Raw genomic sequence first — 23059 nt, 5'->3', positions numbered from 1 at the left:
TGCCCCATACACACACTACACACACTGCCCCACAAACACTGCCCCATACACACACTACACACACTGCCCCCAAACACTGCCCCATACACACACTACACACACTGCCCCGCAAACACTGCCCCCCATACACACACCGCCCCAAACACACACACACTGCAACTCTCACACACACCGCCACCCTCACATACACACTGCACCGCTCACACACACATACACACAATTTTGAGTCTATGTCTTTATGTGACTGTGTTTGTGATTTTCTGACTGTATGTGTCTGCGTGTTTTTTTAATATATGTGACTGTTTTTTTTTTTGTCTTATTAAATCAAAACAAGCGGGCCACGGAAAAATTATCAAATGTTTACCGGTCCGCGGCGATAAAAAGGTCGGGGAGCACTGCTGTACATGACTGCTTTTATGCATTATCAAACAGATTCATTTTAAAACAATACAACCACAACATCAAGATATATGACTATTTTTATCATTTTATAAGAGGACAGTTTATAAGTTCATTTTTCACTAGTGTATTTGTCAGTATATTAACATACCCTGCTCTCTTTATTGAAATTTCTAAAGCCAAACTACTTATGTATGACAAACTACTTCAATTCTTAACTTTTTCATATAATAAGGTGTCACAGTTAATTATGTTCTCTTTTAAAAGGACATGAAACTCAAGATTTTATTTAAAGAACTTAAAAATAATATTCTATCCTTATTTCCTGATGTATATATCCAGTAACATATGATGTCACTAGGGTGACAAAAGGTAATATTAAAAGGTTTAGAAAAAAAGCCCTAAACAGAATATAGCCCATATCAGAATTATTACATTAAACATTAAAATATAACAAAATAATAATAATATTATATATATATATATATATATATATATATATATATATATATATATATATATATATATATATATATATATATATATATACACATACACACACACAATATAAAGTTTTTAAAGTAGTTTAAGGGCAAAAATCTAACTGCTTTATTAGATGCAAATGTAATGTCTTTTGGATAAAATATTTGTAGGTGCCATAGTCAATCAAGATTTCAGTGGAAACTACAGATGAAAGCATCCAGGCATAAAAGGCAAGTGTGATAATTATGATGTGCAGACAAGATAATGGAAAATATTCCAGCCTTTGTCTGGCTTTATGTATTGAGTGCAGGCTTGACCTGGACAACTGGTGATGCCTCATCACATTTAATGCAGTCAACAAAATTAATGAAATGGTCGTTGTTTTATCACTGTAATTATTTAACAGAACTTAATTATTTCTCCATGCATCTGGTTAGTGAGGATTGTGTGGCTGCAGCTTTGCAGATATTTCTTCTCTTATAATTCACATATTTGGACAACAGATCATTTTACTTTCTAATCTACACGTAAACATTGAATTTAATTATTTTTAACTTTGAAATAAACTATGTTTTTAAGGTATCCATTCACAAAAAAAATTAAAACAAACATCTGCAAGTAACAATGGTTCTTTCTAACAAACTTAAAAAAAATAAAAAAATAACTAAAGGCACCAGAATCACTACAGCTTAATTAAGTGGTTCTGGTCTCTAAAGCCTGTCCCTGCAGGCTTTTCAGAGAAAAGGCAGTGTTTACATTGGTGCCTAGTGACACCTCTAGTGGCAGTCACTCAGACAGCCATTAGAGGTGCTTTCTAGTCCAGTGCTGCACAGTGTGCAACACCTACATTCAGTGTCTCCAGATTCTGCATGCAGGCAGTGAAAGCTGCCAACAGTAATGCAATGATTTACTGCATCTCTATGAGGAAAGGCTGACTGGTGCAGTGTGACATTTTGACTCACATGGGCAATAGACTCCCTATGATTTCCTATGATGATCTCAGCCATGGAGGCGGAGCCAACTGCGGAGAGACTGATGCAGCGTGTGAAAAAACTTTTCATAGAGATCGGAGAGCAGCCACTATAATCACCATAAATCATATGAAACCCAGTAGAATAGTAAAAGCAAAACAAGAAAGATGAAGCCTGAAGGAGTGTAAAAAAAAAAAAAAAAAAAAAAAAAGAATACATAAAAATAAAAAAAACACACCTCCATATCTCATAGGATGCCCTCTTTCACCCCTACGTTTTGCCCTAACACTAGAACTGCTCCTACAGGCTAACTCCCTATGATTTCCTATGATTATCTCAGCCATGGAGGCAGAGACACCTGCGGAGAGACTGATGCAGCGTGTGAAAAAAAAAAGACGTAGCATTACCTTTTTATAGAGATCAGAGAGCGGCCACTATAATCACCATAAATCATATGAAACCCAGTAGAATAGTAAAAGCAAAACAAGAAAGATGAAGCCCGAAGGAGTGTGAAAAATAAAAAATAAAATAAAAAGAGTACTTTAAAAAAAAAAAAAACACACCTCCATATCTCATAGGATGCCCTCTTTCACCCCTACTTTTTGCCCTAACACTAGAACCGTTCCTACAGGCTGTCAGATGCAGCCGATCTGCTGTTCTTTGTAACGAACCCAAGGATCACTCTGCCATGACTGATGAGGGAATTTTTTTTTTTTTTTTATTCTTTATTTTTCTTGTGCATTCAGCTACAACATGCTTGCAGCGCCACGACGGTTTGTACAAGCTATTCAATGTTCTACAATGTCATGGCAGGGTAAACAGCACATTTTAAATTTTTCAATATAACAGGCTTTGTACACATGAATTACATTTTTATAGCTAGTCTATGCGTGCTTAATTAAGTAGTTATGGTATAATCGGTGAGGTAAAGGCTTATGCAAGTTAACATCAAGTACAGATTTCTCTACACTGATTAATTAAATGTGACCTCCAGGGGGCAGCGACTTGCTGGGCTAGTCGGATAGAGCAGTCATGTGGGCTCAGTCATTGTTAAGTGGTTTCTTGCTGATTTCTGTGCGGATTTGGTGACTTGGGCTATCAGTAAGTGTGAGTCTGCTTCCTCGCAGTGCTCCGAGAGGATCAGTGTACTGGGGTTCGTCGCAGGTGCCATGTCTCTCACTTTGAGGGTCCTCACTTTGTGTGCTTGAGTGGTAGGTCTCCGGTGTCTGTCTCCGCTAACCGCTTGTGCTGCTGCTTTCATGCGAACAGTGACCGGAGGCAGAAGTCTCCTATCTCGTGGGTAGGGGTCCCGTGGGGGGGCTGCTGCGGTTCGCTCATGTGTGGCATGGTCACTCTCCAGCTGCTCCCCCCAGTGTCAGTTTGGGGTTGGTAATTGCTGCTATTGTTGTTGTTCACACTGACCTCCTGGGGGGCATCCAGCCTCCTCTCAGGCACTGCGGTCACTCTGCTCCGTTGTGCAGTTTATGCGGCGGCCATCTTAGCTTGTGCCATGCGGTCCCAGACTGGTCTCGCCGTTGTCCAGCTCCCTGGAGTGTGCTCTGCCTCCCCGGTGGGGGGGCCGGGATAACCCCCACCGGCTTACAGGGGGGGGAACGGGGCCTGTGATGAGCCCGAGGGAGGCCCCGCCAGACCAAGCACGGGAGATCGGCCGTTTCTCCCGCCAGAGCCTCACAGCAGGCCCAAACTCAGCGGCCCATACAGTGTCGTCGGCAGTCGGACAGGAGCTGACTTTGCACATGCAGATGTCGCTTGGGTCCCCCTGCCAGTTGGCATCTGTTTGGTGTGATTTCCAGGGGAAACTTGGCAGATTTTGCCAGTTTTGCAGGGGTTTGTGGAGGAGCTGATGTGCTCCATGTCCTTCCAGCTCGGCGGCCAGGCCCCGCCCCCCCTGATGAGGGAATTTATGACATATGGAGCCCTGCCCGGTCTCAAACGGAATCTTTCCAAGTGTGAAGCACTGAACATCTTGATGCCTCAGGAGGAATGCATTCCGCTCTGGTCTCAATTTCCCTTTCGTTGGTGCAGGGTCCAAATGAAGTATATAGGGAATTTTGTGCCCTTATTAAGTCGAATTCAAACAGATTTGAAATTAATGAACTACCCACATCTCTTGCTTTGGCTGCATTGCGGTAGTGAACATGAATACCCTACCCAGACTCCTATATTTGTATCACTAGCTTTGCAGAAAGTGTTCTTCGTCTCCCTGAGATCCTCAGTGCTCCAATAGAGGGTTGCAGACTTCTGAAAATATCATCAAGCAGTAGCACTTCAGAGAGTTCTGGAATGGCATACTGCATCTGCTCAAAAACAATGGGTGGCCCTGAACAGAGGTGGACTTGAGACATATTTATCGGCGATGGTATGGAACTCGGGGAATAGTGCGATCGATAAAAAAAAGGAATGAATCCCCGATAGCCCAGATGTAAAAGATATGGGGTGCAATTCGGGGAGCTACAAAACTCTTTACAATACCAAGCCCACTATTGCTACTGACACATGACGCAAGTGGGCCTGAGATTTTTTTGGAGTAGACGACGAGGACATACCGCTTTAACAGGTGACTGGGAATGCAGGATTACCTGGACTAAGAGAACTGGTGCGAGACGCAACACCTTCCCCCTTTAATGTGTTGCTATTCACAGTTACAAAACTTCTATAATAACCTGCCAAACGGTATGTCCGAACACTGGGAATGAAGTTGGTTTAATGATCGCGGGAAGTACTAAGCTGGCTGGAGAAGTATCGGCATTACATCAGCATCTGTTGGTAGGGGATTTAACCCCTTAAGGATCAAACTTCTGAAATAAAAGGGAATCATGACATGTCACACACGTCATGTGTCCTTAAGGAGTTAAAGTGAAAGCACACCTTCAGAAGGAAGAAATTATCAAATCAAACTTTAGGAGAAAATCTTGAACTAGCACCACAAAACTTTAACCCCTTAAGGACCAAACTTCTGGAATAAAAGGGAATCATGACATGTCACACATGTCATGTGTCCTTAAGGGGTTTATCTGTTCCAAATACCAAGATGTGAGCTGTAATCTTCTCTCCTTCGGGTATAGAACGTCAATACTGCTACATAGTATTGTTACAACAGTACAACATAGTATTGAGGCACAATGGTGGGACTGTTCCTGCAAAGTGCCATTTTGGGACATGGTCAAAGCCATGGACACTGAAATTATGGGTGACACACCGCCTTTGAGTTATGTGCTTGTGCATTTGACGTCACTTCCGATCTCTAATTAGAAGAAATCTAATCTAAAATCATTGGTACCTGGCCTCTGGAAACAAGCTGAGACCCTGACAAGAGATCACTGGCTTAGTAAGGTAGAGGAAATTCAGGTTGCAGAGGCATTACAGGCATTCCTTAAAGGAAATAGTTCAAAGCATGCAATGGCAGACCTGGAAAAAATGCATAGCGAGATGGGACACACGGGGAGAGAGGAACCCTGGAGATTAGATATGGAACCAGGGAGTAGGGATGCATATCTCTTTTCTAACTTTCTATCTTTTATCACACTTCTTTGGTTCAATAAACGTCTCCTTGTAATTACAAATGAAATAAAACAAAAATAGGGGGGGGGGGGGGGAGATTAGTGTCAGAGACTCGCGCCTGCAGGACAGGCGCATAGGGGTGGGGCAGTGATACAGTCACAGTAGTGCCTAGATTATTGTAAGTATCTGTGTGGTGGGAGGCGTTGCCAACAGCATTTCTGTGAAACTCTCATATGACTGGGAAAATACCAAATTAGGATGCCAGCAGTATTTCTCCTGACTGTTACATTTTTCCGTAGCTATGTAGTCTTGAGGTAACTTTCCGTTCACAATATACAAAAATTAAAGACGTCTTACTCAATCATCATGGATATATATAACACTTAGTTTGACACCGCAAGTCATGTACCAGTTATAATTTAAACATCCACTCTTATAAGTTGAAATATTCATTTGTTCACCTATACACAAAGAAGTCTTGGTGGACCCGTGCTCTATACAGGTAGAACAGGCTTGTAGCCTTACCACATTTTACTGAGGTCTGCGAATCCTGTGACTGATTACCATTTACATTTTGCTATAAGGGTCCTGCGTGACCAGACATGCCTTTCAAGCTGACACCTGTTACTTGCACAATGACTGCCCCAATAAAATTCTGATTTACACTTGTGCTTAGTTAATCCTCTAGTGGCATTCACTCAGACGATCACTAGAGGTGCTTTCTGTGTCAGTGCTGCATGGAGGCATTGAACATTCGCCATAGAGATGTATTGATTTAATGCATCTCTATGAGGAGATGCTGACTGGCACAGTGTGGTGATTTGCCGCGCATGCACAAAAGACTCCCAATGCTTCCTATGATCTGAGTCATGGAAGGAGAGCCAGCTGCTGCAAGAACAGAGGGGTGTGGGGAAAAAAAGGTAAGTTTAAATACCTTCCCCATATGATCTAAAAGGGAGACTATAGTGTCAGGAATACATGTTTGTGTTCCTGATACTATAGTCTTTCTTTCAGAGGTGTGTTTCAATACGTCAAATAAAGACATGATCACAAATTGTGTGCACTATAAATATATTTGTGGTATGTTCTTTATGCTTGAAGAAGACTCGTTTTTGGAGTCATTTTAACTGTAAATAAAAGTTTTTTTTCTATTGAAGTTCTACTTTGGGTGGACACCACCCTCACCTAGTTGCATTTTAGCTTTTTTTCATTCAAAAGACATGTGCATTTCCCTCTTTGTACGTAATACTACCATGGACACAATTAATGTAGGTCAGGCTTTATTTACCAATGCTGCTTATTAGTCTTTGTTGTTTTGTAATAAGACAAGAAGCCATCTTTGATCTTTGGGACGCTCTACTTGTCCACCAGAGAGGCAACCAAATCTGTATGGAGACCCCATTCGCTTGGGTGAAACATCCTGCCGCTAAGACAATAAGTCTTCCAGCTATCTATTTTCTCTTTTGGAGAGACTAAGCATGTTGTCTTGGACCCCTTCTTTGAAACTAACACAAGAAACAGTAGTGATATCGTTAGTTTGAAGATGGACAAAGTGGCCTCGGGGAAGACAAGCCATGACCTGAGTACATGAAAGACCGCCTGCAGCAAAACCAATATTGCACCCAACTCCAAATGCAGTCATGCTCATGCTTTGTCAGCATGAACCAGGTAAACCTACAAAAGTAACACCTCTGTTCCACTACCTGGAAAAGGACATGGATCCTGGAAATGGCAAGAGTCAAAGATAACACATTGCAAAGGGTACTACCTCCAAATATTCTACCATGAAACTCAGAACCTTAATACTGTCTGGCACAATAGGATAATGTAACTATGAAATGCAGAGTTAGGCTTTACCAAATGGACGTCCAAGAAGACGACAACATGTAAGTTACAGCATTCCCTGCCATCCTAATATTGTTAAAGCCAAGTCCTAATGTTAGCCACGGAATCAGTGCCACCTTTACAACATTATGGGTCCCCGGGCAAAGCAGTGCACTGGACCCTGCCTACACACAACTCACAGGAATAAAAATTTTAATTATAGATAAAATTAAGCTTATATTTATTAGTACCTCCAACAAATGCAATACATGCATACAATACATACACACAGACTGCTGAACACATTCACACACCGACTGCTGAATACACACAGACTGCTAAATACACATACACAGACAAGCTGCCAAGTACACACAGACTGCCGAGTACACGCACACAGTCCGCTGAATATACACAGACTGCTGAATACATGCACAAAGTCAGCATAATACACACACACATAGAATGCTGAAGACACACACACACTGCTGAATACAAACACATACACTGCTCAATACAAACACATACACTGCTCAATACAAACACATGCACTGCTGAATACAAACACATACACCTGAATGCACATACAGACAGCCTGCTGAATATACATATAGAAAGACTGCTGACAGACTGCTGAATACAGACACAGACAGACTGCTGAGTACACACAGACTGCTGAGTACACACAGACACACTGCTGAGTACACACAGACACACTGCTGAGTACACACAGACACACTGCTGAGTACACACAGACACACTGCTGAGTACACACAGACACACTGCTGAGTACACACAGACACACTGCTGAATACATGCACACAGTCCGCTGAATAAACACACAGTACGCTGAATACACACATACTGCATTGAGATGTGTGTGTGTCTACATACACATACATACGTATGGGTGCTGCGTGTGTGTGTGTGTGGGGGGGGAGAGGAGGGGGTGCTGTGTGTATATGTTTGAGGGGTACTGTGTGTGGGGGGTGCTGTGTGTGTGGGGGGAGTGCAGTATGTATGTGTGTGTTTGGGGGGTGCTGGTTGTGTGTGTGTGTGTTGCAGAGTTTGAGGGGTGCAGATAGCAAATGTGGTTTGTTGTTTGTTCTTTTGGTGAAGGGGGGGGGGGAGGGGACACAGTTAGCCGTGATGGTCCGGTGGTGGTGAGTTCTGTGTAGCCTGCAGCTCCTCTGGCTGCAGGCTGTTTCCTGTCCTCCCGCGCGCAGAATGCTGTTTGGAGTGAACACACGGCAATGTTCCACACAGCCTGCCTGCGCCAGGAGCGCTCTTCCTCCCAAGTTCCTCTCCCTTCCTCCGGGTCCTCCTGTCCTCTCTCCCCGATTGAAGGACTGATCTCCTCACCTGCCCGAGAGGGCCCATGGCCAGAAAACAAGGCAGACGGAGGAGATCAAAGAATCTCCCCTGTCGACTGGAACGCTGGGCAGCGCGGTCGGGCCCCCATGCCTGTGGGACCCCCGGGCAACTGCCCAGTGTGCCCATGCAAAAAGACGGCCCTGAACGGGATAACAACCTATGCTTCTTGCATAAACACACATACACGTTACATAATGCACTGCCTCTACAACCCATAGGTAAAAAAAATCTTTCAAACAAAAAAAGACAATCTGACATGTCATTTTATATATAAAATATTGCATTCTAACACTGTATGATTCACAGAAAAACTACATAAAAAGCACAGTACAACAAAACGATGATATAAGCAAGATATTTTTATATTCATCTGTAAAATCAACTACTGTAAGTATTTTAAACAAATGCTGTCAAGGATATTGATTTAATTTTTATTTTTTTTAAGTGCACTGAAGTTAGCATAAATGTTCTTACCTTGTGCCAGTCTTTCCAGCCTTTTTCCGTGCTCTGGAGGTATGGCATACCTTAGTTTAAAAAAGAAAAAGAAAAAAAATGTAATGACTGAATTTTGTATGAAAATACAGTTAATAGTCTTACCAAACGTTCCCTTTTTAACTGATATAAATACAAGATGATGACTAACCTGCTTCAGAACTTTCAGCCTATCACTTAAGTCCAACTTTAGCTGGACAGAGAATAGACAGGCCAGGCTTTAGGAATCGGGAGAGCCCTGGGCTGGTACTTAAATCATGACCACTACTATGAATCATAATTATGGTGCTAAGAGTGCCTATTACATTTACTAAATACTAATTCACAATATTATTCTTTGGAAGACCCATTTAGGATTTAAATGTTGTCAGATACATTTTTGATTAGGCAATAAACATTTATAACGAAATTAGGGCCGGGCTCGACATATTTGCTTTGAATCTCGGAGCCACCTTAACAAATTAGGAGCTAGGATTTTTTTTTTAACCAACAAAGCATTACTTTCAACAATAAAAATAAAATTCTTAAAGGAACACTGTAGTCATCAGATCCACTACAGCTTAGCCCTTTAAAGACAGAGGCAATTGTACAAGTTCTGATCAAAACAAAACCTTTAGTTTACACTATGTCTGTTCAACCGTACTTGTAAGGATATTTATGGGGAAATAAATATTACAAATATTTTATGAAAATTATTAAAATTAATTTTTATTAATATCAAAAATTTATATTTTGGCACGGTTTCCTCTTGATTAATTTAAAGTGAAAAGTTACCCACTATTTGAACTCTTATAGACCCTGCAGTACGTTTATTATAGGATTTATATTTCACATATTAACCACAGACGATTATAAAAATAATTTATTGTGATAATTAATAATAATATGTATATGCATGACAATAATCAGTGAATATTTAGTATAACAAGAATCTAAAATATGACAACACTTATGGCAACAATAACCACAACAAAGTTAATTCCTAAATTGCTTGTCTTAAGGATGAGAGTGTTAGTCCACATTTAATTTATCCACCAGCAGGGTCAGTATACTTAGCAAATATAAGTACAGATCTCAGTACATAAATAATCAAAGAGCTATCAGCAACATAAAGTTAAATTAACTTCCAAAGGAGTTACATGCAAAATTTACAGATAATTTAATTAACCCCTTCAGGGCTGAGTCAATAGTACACATTCTGATCAAAACAAAATGTAAACAAAACCTGGAATTTGCGCTATTTGTCTGTTCAACCGTAATTCACTTCTTTCATATTAAGTGCACCCACACTTACTATATATCATTTTGTTCAGTAGAAACAGGGCTTTAATTTCTCATGAACTATTCATATATGAAACATAACTTATTGTGAATAAAATAAAATGTAAAAACGGTGAGAAATAAAGATTTTTTTAAAAAAAATATGTAGTTCCGCCTGACATTTTAGCTGTAAATGTAATGATACTGTTCGCTATTACTGCAATAAAATACACATATTTGCATTCAGAAATGTCTCAGAAGTAAAACAGTACCCCCCATTAAAAGGTTTTACTGTGTTTTGAAAAGTTACAGGGTCAAATATAGTGTGATGGGATTTCAATATGGTTCAAAATTTAGTAGGCCTGAAATCTCAAGGTGGCATATACAAGGTGTTTGTTGTATCTGTTAGTTAGTTACATGTAGCTAAGATACTGTCATCAATGTACTGAGCATGTGCATCAACTGTAGTCACATTCCTTTGAGTCATACGGTCTGCCCATATGAGGTGATCCTGAATGAATTGTTCACTAATTGGTCTAAGGGTATGTGTGGGTGAAGCTAGGAATAGGAGTTATTGTTAATAAAAAGCATTTGCAAACTATGCTCTGGGCTCAGACATTTTTGGAACAGGAGTTCATCTGAGACCCGATCGGTAACAATAAAGACCTTTTTCTTCCTGAACGAACCTGCTTCCATTTCTCTGTGTGTGGCTTCTGTGGCTTATTCCTGCAACATTTCTGGTGCAAATTGGCCAGGAACTTCATCGCACGGAAGCCGGCATAGAGATTTGAGACGGTAACCTTTTACCAAATCTTCCACGGATGCACCCCTGGACTTCTACTGCGTGGACCTCCTTTTGTCTCGGCACCACTGGCCTGTTGTCCAGCAGATCATCGGCTTCTACGCAGTGAGTAGCGGGGTGTCCCGTCGATGAGTGTGAGCCCAGGTCTAGGAACTTAAAGGTAAGACTGTAAGACTGAACCCACTAGTGGTAGAAATCTGAATCCGGTAATCTGACTGCACCCTTCCTACGAAGGGAAGATACGAAGGCGCACCGTATATCTGAAGTTAAACGCTCTGTAGCTAGCCTGTTTAACATAGGGACTGTAGTCAGGCTGAATTCTGTGTATATATGTTCAGCCGGACACCGGTATCCTGGCTTGACTAAGTGTAATCCAGTTGTAAATTCGGTCACTAGATCAGGGGATACCGGCGAGACAAAGCGAGATTCTGTTGTATATTCCGTCTGCTAGCTCTCACACTATCTTGACTAAGTGTGTTTTGTTGAACATTCAGCCACTAGATCATAGATAGAATATCTAGAATAAGTGGATTTTGGTGTACATTCCGTCCACTAGATCGTGAGCGCTGCTGTTTAACGGACTTGTAAAAAAGTGTGTATAGTGTAAAAAAGCGCACGGTACCATAACCACTGACATGTACCATAATCACTGACATTACATGAACAATACTAAAATTACTGTTTAACATTGTATGTGTAACACCTTAACAATTACTAATTGAGATTGTAACTCTAAAACCATAATTGTCTAACTGTACAATAGTTACTAACCATAACATAACCACTGACTATAGAGATGAAATTGCTGAAATGTTATGTGATCGGTTAGTCTAAGTTGATTAAAGGGACACTCTAGGCACCCAGACCACTTCTGCTCATTGGAGTGGTCTGGGTGCCAACTCCCACTACTCTTAACCCTGCAACTGTAATTATTGCAGTTTTCTATAAACTGCAATAATACATTGCAGGGTTAACTCCACCTCTAGTGGCTGTCTACTAGACAGCCACTAGAGGTCACTTCCTGGGTTCTAGCACAGGAAACCTGTGCTAGAGCGTCGCTGGACGTCCTCACGCTGTGTGAGGACCTCCAGCGTCGCTCAAAACCCCATAGGAAAGCATTGAAATGATTTTTCAATGCTTTCCTATGGGGAGACGTAATGCGCATGCGCGGCATTTCCGCGCATGCGCATTAGGTCTCCTCGGCCGGTGGGCGAGATCAGTCTCGCCCACCGGCCGACGCAATCACTGGGAGGAGCGTCGCGGAGGCGGAGACAGCGGCGAGGGACATCGCCGCTGTCCCAGGTAAGTGACTGAAGGGGTTTTCACCCCTTCAGTAACCGGGGATTGGGGGGTGGGAGGGAGAGGGTCCCTCCAGTACCAGAAAAACGGATCGTTTTTCTGGCACTGGAGTTTCCCTTTAATAGTGTAGATAATTGTATGGTTTGCTTAATAGTTACATGGTGGAATTTGGTGGAATTAATGGAAATGGCAGAAGGGGTGTTCAGGAAGGAAGATATTATCCCCCTACTCAGAGACCTAGGGATAGGGAAGATAGAGATTTTGTGGGTCTCGCTGACATCGGCGGGGGTCTCAGGAAAGTCACTGAAGGGGTTTTTACCCCTTCAGCAACATGGGATGGGTGGTGAGAGGGAGAGGGGACATGCAAAAAAAAAAGGAAAATGATTTGTTTTCCTGGCACTGGAGTGTCCCTTTAACTAAGCCCTCAAGGATCCAAGCTGAGGGGTCAGGCGAAGAGCCGAGGTTGATCGTGTCACAGGAAACCTAGATAGCGTTGCCAAGAGGGATGTGAAAAAAACGACCAAATCCAGTGTCTTCAAATCCAGTTTCGCAAGCCAGTCGTCTACGCGAAAGGGGTCCTTATTAGGTTTGCATTCCTTCCACCTATATGTGATGGAATCTCCTGTGGGTGTAGTAGAAAGTAAATCGATGGTACCCTTTGGGCGCTCCCCTGAGGAAAATGGTACCTAGCACATCTGTGCATTCTGTGTTCTCTGTCCGATCATCTGTGCACCAGAGGTTGACTCTCGCTCTATATGGTTAATAGAGTTAGTGATAGCAGGGTACCGGGTCAGATGTCACGAAGTGGTTGGCAACAAGCCCGCTGTTGACCGGTCCCAAAGAACACCCCTTATGGAGGTAACCACGTAACATCTTCCCCCTTGAGGTTTGGGTCTTGATGAGGGCAGCAGGACCATAAATATGTGTAATAAGTTCCCTCAGGAATTGGTGTGCCTTGTACCTGGGGTCCCAATGATTTGGCGCCCAGATCCGCCAACCATCCGTCAATATGGAGGAGTGCTGCTATGTGCGTCCCATAGAAGAGGCGAAAACTAGGGCTTCTGACTAAAACTGAAACATCTCTGAGGCCATTCACGAATATCGTGAGCCCATTCCCGGAGTTTGTTGGCGGCGTCCGGCATCATACCCATAGGGTCGATAGAGTCCAGCAGTTAGTCTTGGGTGTCTCTGTGACTTTTCCTGATTCCCTTGCGGAGTCGCGGTCACCCAGAACCATGACGGACATCATCTGCTGGTCAAGCGCAGTCGTCTGTGCCGCTCTGTCCCGGAGGAAAGGGCATGGGTTGTCCGACAGCAAGCGGTTATGGACATCTTTATCTAGAGGCTACAAAGCCACAGGTGCATAGAGTAGCCAGGTGATCGAGAGGGGACCAGTCTCTCGAATGTGAGTGACGGAAGTGTAGGTTACACAGCCAGTGACCAGTAGGGTCCAGGGTCGTTTCCATGTCTTCTCGGTCAGTAGCGTGTGAGGCACTGTCACCTTCAGTTACCTGGGGATCCCAGAGAAAGAAATGGGCAGGTAGGTTTATCGTAGTATGGGATACCCCTGTGTAAGGCACAAACCAGTAGGCAGGCACAGGATGCAGAGCAAACAGTTCAGCCTACCATAGTAGTAGGCAGTGCTCACAGAAACCCCTGCAGGTTGTACTCTGAATCATGGCTAAATAAAATAGACTGGGGCTAGCCCAGTAAATAGAGGTTGCAACAGCATGCCTCCGCACAGCAGCACAGTGCAGCACATGTATAGTGGGGCCTCACCCTAGAAGCACAGAGTATGAACCCTGAAGTGCTGGCCACAGCCCTGATAGAGAGCGTCTATCAGTTCTCCCACCATTAATTCACTGTCAAGGAAGATACGCCTTCAAGCAGGCAGCGCTGAAATCCTGTTCAGCAGTTAGTGGAGGCTGCAACAGCATGCCTCCATTCAGCATTCCAGTGCAGCGCATGCATATTAGGGGCATCACCCCAGGTGCACAGGGTATGAGCCCTTAAGTGCAGGCCACAGCCCTGATATAGAGCATAAATCAGTTCTCCACAATGACTCCCTGTCGATGGAGATATTCCTTCAAGCAGGAAGTGTTGAAAATCCTGTCCAGCAGTTAACAGAGGTTGACCCAGTACGTCTTCCCTCAGCAGAATAGTGCGGCTCACATATAGTAGGGGCCTCACCCTGGGTGCACAGGGTATGAACCCTCAGCTCTTCCAATAATTAATGCACTGTCATGGGAGATATTCCTTTAAGCAGTATGTCCTGGAAATCATATCCAGCAGTTAATAGAGGCTGTAGCAGCATGTCTCCATACAGTAGCACAGCGTAGTATAAATATAGTAGAGGCCTCACCCCAGGTGCACAGGGTATGAACCCTTAAGTTCTAGCCATCACCCTGATGGAGAGCTTCCCTCAGCTCTTCCAATAATGAATGCAGTGTCATGGGAGATATTCCTTTAAGCAGTATGTCCTGTAAATCATATCCAGCAGTTAACAGAGGCTGTAGCAGCATGTCACCATACAATAGCACAGTGTAGTATAAATATAGTAGGGGCCTCACCCTGGGTGCACAGGGTATGAATAATTAAGTGCTGGCCGCGTCCCTGACAGAGAGCACTAATCTGTGCTCAAACGGTTAAAGGTTATGGGAGATATTCCTTTAAGCCGTATGTCCTGGAAATCCTGTCCAACAGTTAAAGACTGTAGCAGCCTGTCTCCACTCAGTAGCACAGTGCAGCACACACACATAGTAGGGGCCTCACCCCAGGTGCACAGGGTATGAACCCTTAAGTGCTGGCCATAACTCTGACAGAGAGCACTAATCTGTGCTCAAATGGTTAATTCCAGGTTATGGGAGATATTTCTTTAAGCAGTATGTCCTGGAAATCCTGTCCAGCAGTTAATAGAGGCTGTAGCAGCATGTCTCCATACAGTAGCACAGAGTAGTAAAATATATAGTAGGGGCCTCACCCCAGGTGCACAGGGTATGAAGCCTTCAGTGCAGGCCACAGCTCTGATAGAGCGCACTAACCTGTGCTTAAACGGTTAATTCAAAGTTATGGAAGAATGGAAGATATTCCTTTAGGCAGTATGTCCTGGAAATCCTGTCCAGCAGTTAACAGAGGCTGTAGCAGCATGTCTGCATTCAGTGCAGTAAAAATACAGTAGAGGGCTCACCCCTTGAGCACAGGTCTGAGCTCTGACAGAGAGCACTAACCTATGCTCTAATAGTTAATCCAAGGTTCTGGGTGAAATCCCTTTAAACAGCTTAGGTAAATTGCTTAATTTAACATAAGCATGCAACGACCAGTAGGGCCCAAAAGCCCCTCAAGCCCCAGAGAAGTGAGAGGAAGGAGGGGAGAGGGCAGAAACCAAGAATAAGGTAGAAACACAATAAATAACATAGAAAAAAACACAGATGCACACAGTGCAGAAGCACTGCAAGAACAAACAACAAAGTATATAAAAATAATACAGAAACAACCTCATAAGAGGCAATAAAAACATAAAGTAATGGAGAAGAGTAATACTCTGACCTGTCTGCTTGATGGAGCAGCAAAGAAAGAGGAAGTGATGATGTCACTATGCCTTATGTACATCCTACTCACTTGTGATTTATACATGACAAAACCTTACTGGCCTTAGCAACTGCAGATTGACATTACATATTGCTGCCTAATTTGTTGTCTATAACAATTGCCAAAATCCTTCTCGTGTGTGGTTATCCCTAATTTACAACCATTTAGGGTGTAAGTTGCTTGTGCATTCCTGACTCCGAAGTGCAATTCTCTAAATTAAATTTCATCTGCCATTTTAGTGCCCAGTCCCCCAATATATCTAAATCCCTCTGCTCACATTCTATTACTTTACAAAGTTTTGTGTCATCTGCAAACACTGAAACATGGTTTTCAATAACTATTGCAAGATCATTCATAAATATGTTAGAGCTACTATGCGTGTGTATATATATATATATATATATATATATATATATATATATATATATATATATATATATATATATATATAGGTATAAATAAATATAATATATATTATTCAGCTAAATCTGATTTCAAAAGTTTTTAAATCTGATCAGCATTATCCAGATATTTCTGCTTTAATTAAAATGTTATTAAAATAAATTAAACCCACATATTTACCAATTTGTAGAATATTCTTTAGTTATTCTAGAAATATAATCCAATGGTACGGCAGACGCAAGTAAGAGTGTTAAGAGATAGAGAAATTAGTAGGAATATAAAGAGCAGTTCTGTGAAAAAGTTGAGTTGATCTGACTAACAAAGAAATGTCAAAGTTACAGGAATTCAAATGGGAAGAGCAGAGTAGTATTCCCAGGTGTGTATGTAAGAGTGTGTCCAGAAGTGTGTATATTTAAGAAAGCTTTCCTTTGCGTCTCTTCTGTTGATCATCTCTCAATAGTGTCGTCTTCTCGCTATTAAGGAATTTTTTTTCTCAAATGTCTTTGCTCACCAATTTAAAGTGACCAATGGGATTAGGTAGTGGTACCTGATTGTAATGATTGTCTTTATATTATTATTATTTTTTATTTATATAGCTCCAGCAAATTCCGTAGTGATGTACAATGGGTAGACATTGATCAGTAGATGGCGTCATTGCATCACAATAATTTTCATTACCATTTCCAATTACCACTTTGTCTAAGGGGTTAGTTGAAATGAATCACGAAAATTACGTAAAAATCCGCTATCTTCATAGCTACTTTATCATGGAGTGCTGTCACACATCAAAAGAATCTGGAAGACTATCAGTCTCATTTTCATGTCATAAAGCAAGCATGTCAAACTTAAAGGGACACTGTAGGCACCCATACCACTTCTGCCCATTGGAGTGGTCTGGGTGCCAACTCCCACTACCCTTAACCCTGCAAGTGTAATTATTGCAGTTTTTTATAAACTGCAATAATTACCTTGCAGGGTTAAGTCCTCCCCTAGTGGCTGTCTATTAGACAGGCACTAGAGGGAACTTCCTGCTCTATAGCACAGGTTTTCTGTGCTAGAGCGTCGCTGGACGTCCTCACGCTGTGTGAGGACCTCCAGCATCGCTCAATTCCCGATAGGAAAACATTGAAAATAGTTTTCAATGCTTTCCTATGGGGTGCGCTAATGCGCATGCGCGGCATATCCGCGCTTGCGCATTAGGTCTCCTCGGCCAGTGGGCGGGATCAGTCTCGCCCACCGGCCGACGTAGGCAGAAGGTGGAGCGGCGGGGGAGGAGCAGGCAGCGACGTGGGACATGTCGCTGCCTCAGGTAAGTCACTGAAGGGGTTTTCACCCCTTCAGCAACTGGGGATTGGGGGGTGGGAGGGAGAGGAATCCTGCAGTGCCAGGAAAACAGATTGTTTTCCTGGCACTGGAGATTCCCTTTAAAGGCTAGAACGGGCCAAGTAAACGAGGTTTAAGTTCATGTGGGATGCAAAAAAACTAAAACTTCAGTTTTCATAGAAATGTTGGTTTATTTAGAAAAGGTAGACATTGATCAGTAGATGGCGTCATAGCATCACAATAATTTTCATTACCATTTCCAATTACCACTTTGTCTAAGGGGTTAGTTGAAATTAATGACGAAAATTACGTAGAAATCCGCTATCTTCATAGCTACCGTATATACTCGAGTATAATCCGACCCGAATATAAGCCGAGGCCCCTAATTTTACCCCAAAAAACTGGAAAAACGTATTGACTCGAGTATAAGACTAGGGTGAGAAATGCAGCAGCTACTGGTAAATTTCTAAATAAAATTAGATCCTAAAAAAAATATATTAATTGAATATTTATTTACAGTGTGTGTATAATGAATGCAGTGTGAGTGTATGAATGCAGTGTGAGTGTATGAGTGCAGCGTGTGTGTATGAGTGCAGCGTGTGTGTATGAGTGCAGCGTGTGTGTATGAGTGCAGCGTGAGCGTATGAGTGCAGCGTGTGTGTATGAGTGCAGTGTGTGTGTGTGTGTGTGTGTGTGTGTGTGTGTGTGTGTGTGTGTGTGTGTTGCAGAGCCTTGGTGGGGGATGGGCAATTTTTTTTTATTATTATTTTAATATTTTTTTATTATTATTTATTATTTTTATTTATTTAATTTAATTTTTTATTATTTTTGTATTATTATTTAATTTTTCTTTTTTTTATTACTACTAATTATTTTTTTTCCGTCCCCCCTCCCTGCTTGATACATGGCAGGGAGGGGGGCTCTCCTTCCCTGGTGGTCCAGCATTGGCAGTTCAGTGGGGGGCTGTGGGGGCTGTAAGAGAGTTTACTTACCTCTCCTGCAGCTCCTGTCTGCTCTCTCCTCCTCCGCGCCGTCCGTGCAGCTCCCTCTGTCAGCTCCCAGTGTAAGTCTCGCGAGAGCCGCGGCTCTCGCGAGACTTACACTGGGAGCTGACCGAGGTGCTGAACGGACGGCGAGGAGGAGGAGAGAGCTGACAGGAGCTGCAGGAGAGGTAAGTAAACTCTCTTACAGCCCCCACAGCCCCTGTCTGTATTATGGCAATGTAAATTGCCATAATACAGACTATTGACTCGAGTATAAGCCGAGTTGGGTTTTTTTAGCACAAAAAATGTGCTAAAAAACTCGGCTTATACTCGAGTATATACGGTACTTTATCATGGAGTGCTGTCACACATCAAAAGAATCTGGTAGACTATCAGTCTCATTTTCATGTCATAAAGCAAGCATGTCAAACTTAACCCCTTAAGACCGCAGCCAAATGTACAAGTTGTGATCCAAAAAAATGTAAACAAACCACAGAATTTTACTATATGTCTGTTCAACAATAATTTACCTCTTTCATACTAAGTGCACCCACACTTATTATATATCATTTTGTTCAGGGGAAACAGAGCTTTTATTTAATATCAAACATTCATATATGGAACTCCATTTTATATGAATAAAATCTAAAAAATTAAGAAAAAATCTAAAAAATTAAGAAATCTTGTTATTTTTCAATTTCAGCATGGCAATTTAACTGTTAAATAAGAAGAAAATCCCCAATAGTTAAAGGTTGCTGGAGAGGAGAATGAATCCAACCTCCAACCCACGTTAACCAGAGGTGTGCCCATACAAAATAGTATATAGCTCATTTGCCATGGTGAACCATAGAAAAAATATGTTTGAATAAAACAAAAAAACTTTAATAAATCATTACATAGAGGTAAACAGACGAGAATAAAAACTGGGAAATACAGTGCTACCCTCTGTGGGTCTAGGTTGTAGATGGAGTCTAGATGTTATTGTGCAGATAAATACAGGAGAGCTTTGAGCAACTTTCTGGTGTAAAGATAATACGGATAATATAGGGATAATCCCAGTTCTCAGGTAGAGAGTTGCTCCTCAAGGTAGTGGAGACAGAGACAGTACGGGATATCTACTTATAGGTAGAGTGCAACTGAAAAGAACAGGTGCTGCCAGTAATGGGGGCAACCCTGAGATAGTGTATGAGACACGATGTTTTATGTCTCAAAGTTAAATACGTCTATAGTGAGCCTCTAATCTAAGCTGTATACTTAAACATGCTATCCCACAAACAGTCGGGTCAGATAGATGAGGCAACCCTAGATTAATAATATGTTAATAAGCCAGTTAACTCTTAATCTAGAGTGCATACAGTCTAACAACTGAGAAGCATATACTTATGGCCACAGTGGCAATAGTAGACAAACTAACTGGTAAATATAGTAGACAACAAAACCGTATAGTATGGTCAGGCAAAGAAGGCAACTCCAAATCGAGGAAATATATACATATTGAAGGTTTAAATTAAATTAAATTAAATTAAACTCTTGGTAAAGGAGTGCCAGGTTCCTTATACCTGTCCGAAGTGTATAACAGTCAGCTACTCGTGCCCTAAAGACCACCTTTGTACAGAGTGGCTAGTATGGGCAACCAGTTAGTAGTACCTTGGAAGCCACCCTTATAGAAAGTGGCTATAAAGTGAGAGTTAAATTAAGTTAGCTTAGAATTAAGAGGTTCGCCTTAGGTGAACAGGCTTGTAGAGTCCCTAAATATCCTGTCTCATAAATCCCCTGTCTAGTGGTAAATCTGCTTAGAAATCGATCATGCCAAATAAGGACTGACTAGACAATCCATCCTATTCCCCAAACCCATGAGAGGAAAAACCCCAAACGTGAAACGAAAAACTAAATGAAATAAAGTAAAACGGCTAACTAAGAGCCTAGAAGTGGCATCATAGATTAGTGCAGCCTAAAATCTGGCGTTCTTGCTTAACGCGCGTTTCGGCGCTATGTGGCGCCTTTATCAAAAGCAAAGGCATACCTGGACCCCGCCGGACTTTAAACGGGCTAGTCACGCCTCTCCTACGTCATGCGACCAATCAAAGGCCGCCACGGAGCAGAGAGGGGAGGAGCTAACGTCCGATCTGGTCTCATAGGATAGTGAGTCCGGGAAGGGCATCTAACAGCGAGCAAGATCGCTGCATCCAGCGGTGACTCGCATTAACCCCTAGTGTCCCTGACTGTTCATATTAACCCCTGGTGTCCCAGACTGTTCAGAACGTAAAGGTGAAGATAGCATCAGACTGAACCAGTCTGTGCTTTGTGAAAACGCTGAACAGAGTCTCTTAGCCTTAAATGGGTCTAGGAGAGGGGGACAGTGGGGTGTATAATGTGCCCCTAAAAGGAGAACAAAACGAATTACTGTACTGGAAAAAAGGGGGGGGAGCCAACTGCTGTATGTATTAAAGAATTAAAGGTGTACATATTAACAAATATGGGCAATGAGCTGTAAACACCTACCGAGGTGTATTATGCATTAGATGGCAGAAAATCGTGATTTATTGGAAAGAGTTTGTCCAAAAGGTTCCTGATTACATAGTAGTTATAATCATATTTCGTAAGAATAATAATAAAAGTACTCTCTACTTTATGAAGCAGGTTATGTGCTTGTTAATCAGACAAAGGTCTTATTGAGTATTTACACATATGTTTGACATCTCAATCCGCTATTTACAAATATTTACAGAGATATTTGGTGAAAAATGGATCACCATTTCGAAAAGCAGTACCACAAGGTACAGGGAATATTGCAAAAACTTAGGATATTTATCGAGAAAAATAAATATAAAGGTACATAACCAAAGATATTTACAACGATATTTAGTGACAATAATTCACCACTTCCAGAGTTATGCCAAAAGTACAAGAGGTTATTATCAAAGAAATTCTACGTATTATATACATTGTTAGAGGAAGGGGGAAAAGGAGAACCCTTCATTCAGGCCTTGAGGGCTTAGAGTCTTGAGTTGGTAGATCCAGAAACATTCCCTCTGTCTAAGAAATTTATCATAATTTCCTCGTCTGGGGTTTCTTTTGACTAATTCCAGACCGCAGAATCGTAGCCCTTTTGGGTTGCTATTGTGGTGTTCGCGGATATGTCTTGAGATGGGGGTATCAGTCAAGTTCTTACATGATCTGATATGCTCCTGGATCCGTTTTTTAAAAGGGCGGAATGTCTTGCCCACGTATTTCATATTGCACTCACAGGTTAGGAGGTACACGATGCCTGCTGTATTACAATTAAAGAAGGAGGTTATATTAAACTCCACCTTTTCTAGACTGTCTTTTACTTTCTTAGAGTCTTTTTTTATAAATTCGCAGGAAATGCATCTTCCGCAGCCGAAAGTCCCCACTAAGGGGGTTTGGAGCCATGTTCTCGGCGATAGTGCAGTTTTCAAATGGCTTGGGGCTAAGAGGTCTCGTAGGTTCTTACCTCTGCGAGCAGTGATGGTAACATTCGGGGCTAGTACCTCCTGAAGGTGTACATCGCTTGTTAATAGAGGCCAGAAACGACCAAGGGAATTTTTGATATTGTCCCACCCTGCGTCATAGGTGGCAATCAAACGTATCGTCCCCTTGGGTTCCTCAGATGGTTTCTGGATGTTCTCACGGATCAAATTCTCACGGTCTGAATCTAGGGCTCTCTTATATGCTCGTTTAAGGCATCTATTGGGATATCCTTTTGCCCTGAAATGTTCCCTTAGAGTTCTTGCCTTAATCTTAAATTCATCGATCGTACTACAGTTGCGTCTGATCCTGAGGTACTGTCCAGTGGGAATACCCCTTTTCAGTGATGTTGGGTGGAAACTGTCCCATCTCAGGAGATTGTTGGACGCAGATGGTTTGCGATAGAGGGTAGTGTCTATCCTATTACCAGACGTAATGGAGATTGTAAGGTCTAAGAAATTTAGGCTAGAGCCCCCAAACTCATTTGTAAATCGTAAATTTTCCCCATTTATATTGAGAATCTGAACAAACTCATTGAAGTCCTCAGAGCTACCCAACCACACAATTAGGACGTCATCTATATAGCGACGCCACAGGTAAATCAAGGGGAGATATTGGGAGATCCCAGTGTGTTGGGATAGATGTTCCTCCCACCAGCCTAAGTGGAGGTTGGCATACGATGGGGCACAAGCTGTCCCCATCGCAGTTCCCCTAATTTGGTGGTAAAATTTGTTCTTAAACGTGAAATAATTGTGTGTGAGTATAAACTCAAGTAGTTCGAGGCAGAATGTGGTGTGTGAGCTTGCGGAAACACTTCTTTGTCCTAAGAAGTGGTTAATATGGCTAAT

The 23059-nt window shown here is 42.1% G+C and overlaps 1 protein-coding gene across 3 annotated transcripts in view; it reads right to left on the bottom strand.

Annotated features, from left to right (window-relative positions):
- Nucleotides 1-23059, bottom strand: part of KDM4C (lysine demethylase 4C) — a 585611-nt gene that overhangs the window by 445891 nt on the left and 116661 nt on the right. For all 3 annotated transcript variants that reach the window (XM_063455113.1, XM_063455114.1, XM_063455115.1), the window contains exon 6: nt 9048-9097. In XM_063455113.1, the coding sequence (XP_063311183.1) occupies nt 9048-9097 (50 nt within the window). The remainder of the gene's footprint in view (nt 1-9047; nt 9098-23059) is intronic.

Source organism: Pelobates fuscus, chromosome 5, assembly GCF_036172605.1.
Source record: "Pelobates fuscus isolate aPelFus1 chromosome 5, aPelFus1.pri, whole genome shotgun sequence".
Lineage (NCBI taxonomy): Eukaryota > Metazoa > Chordata > Amphibia > Anura > Pelobatidae > Pelobates > Pelobates fuscus.
This window is presented reverse-complemented; position numbering and strand designations above follow the sequence as displayed.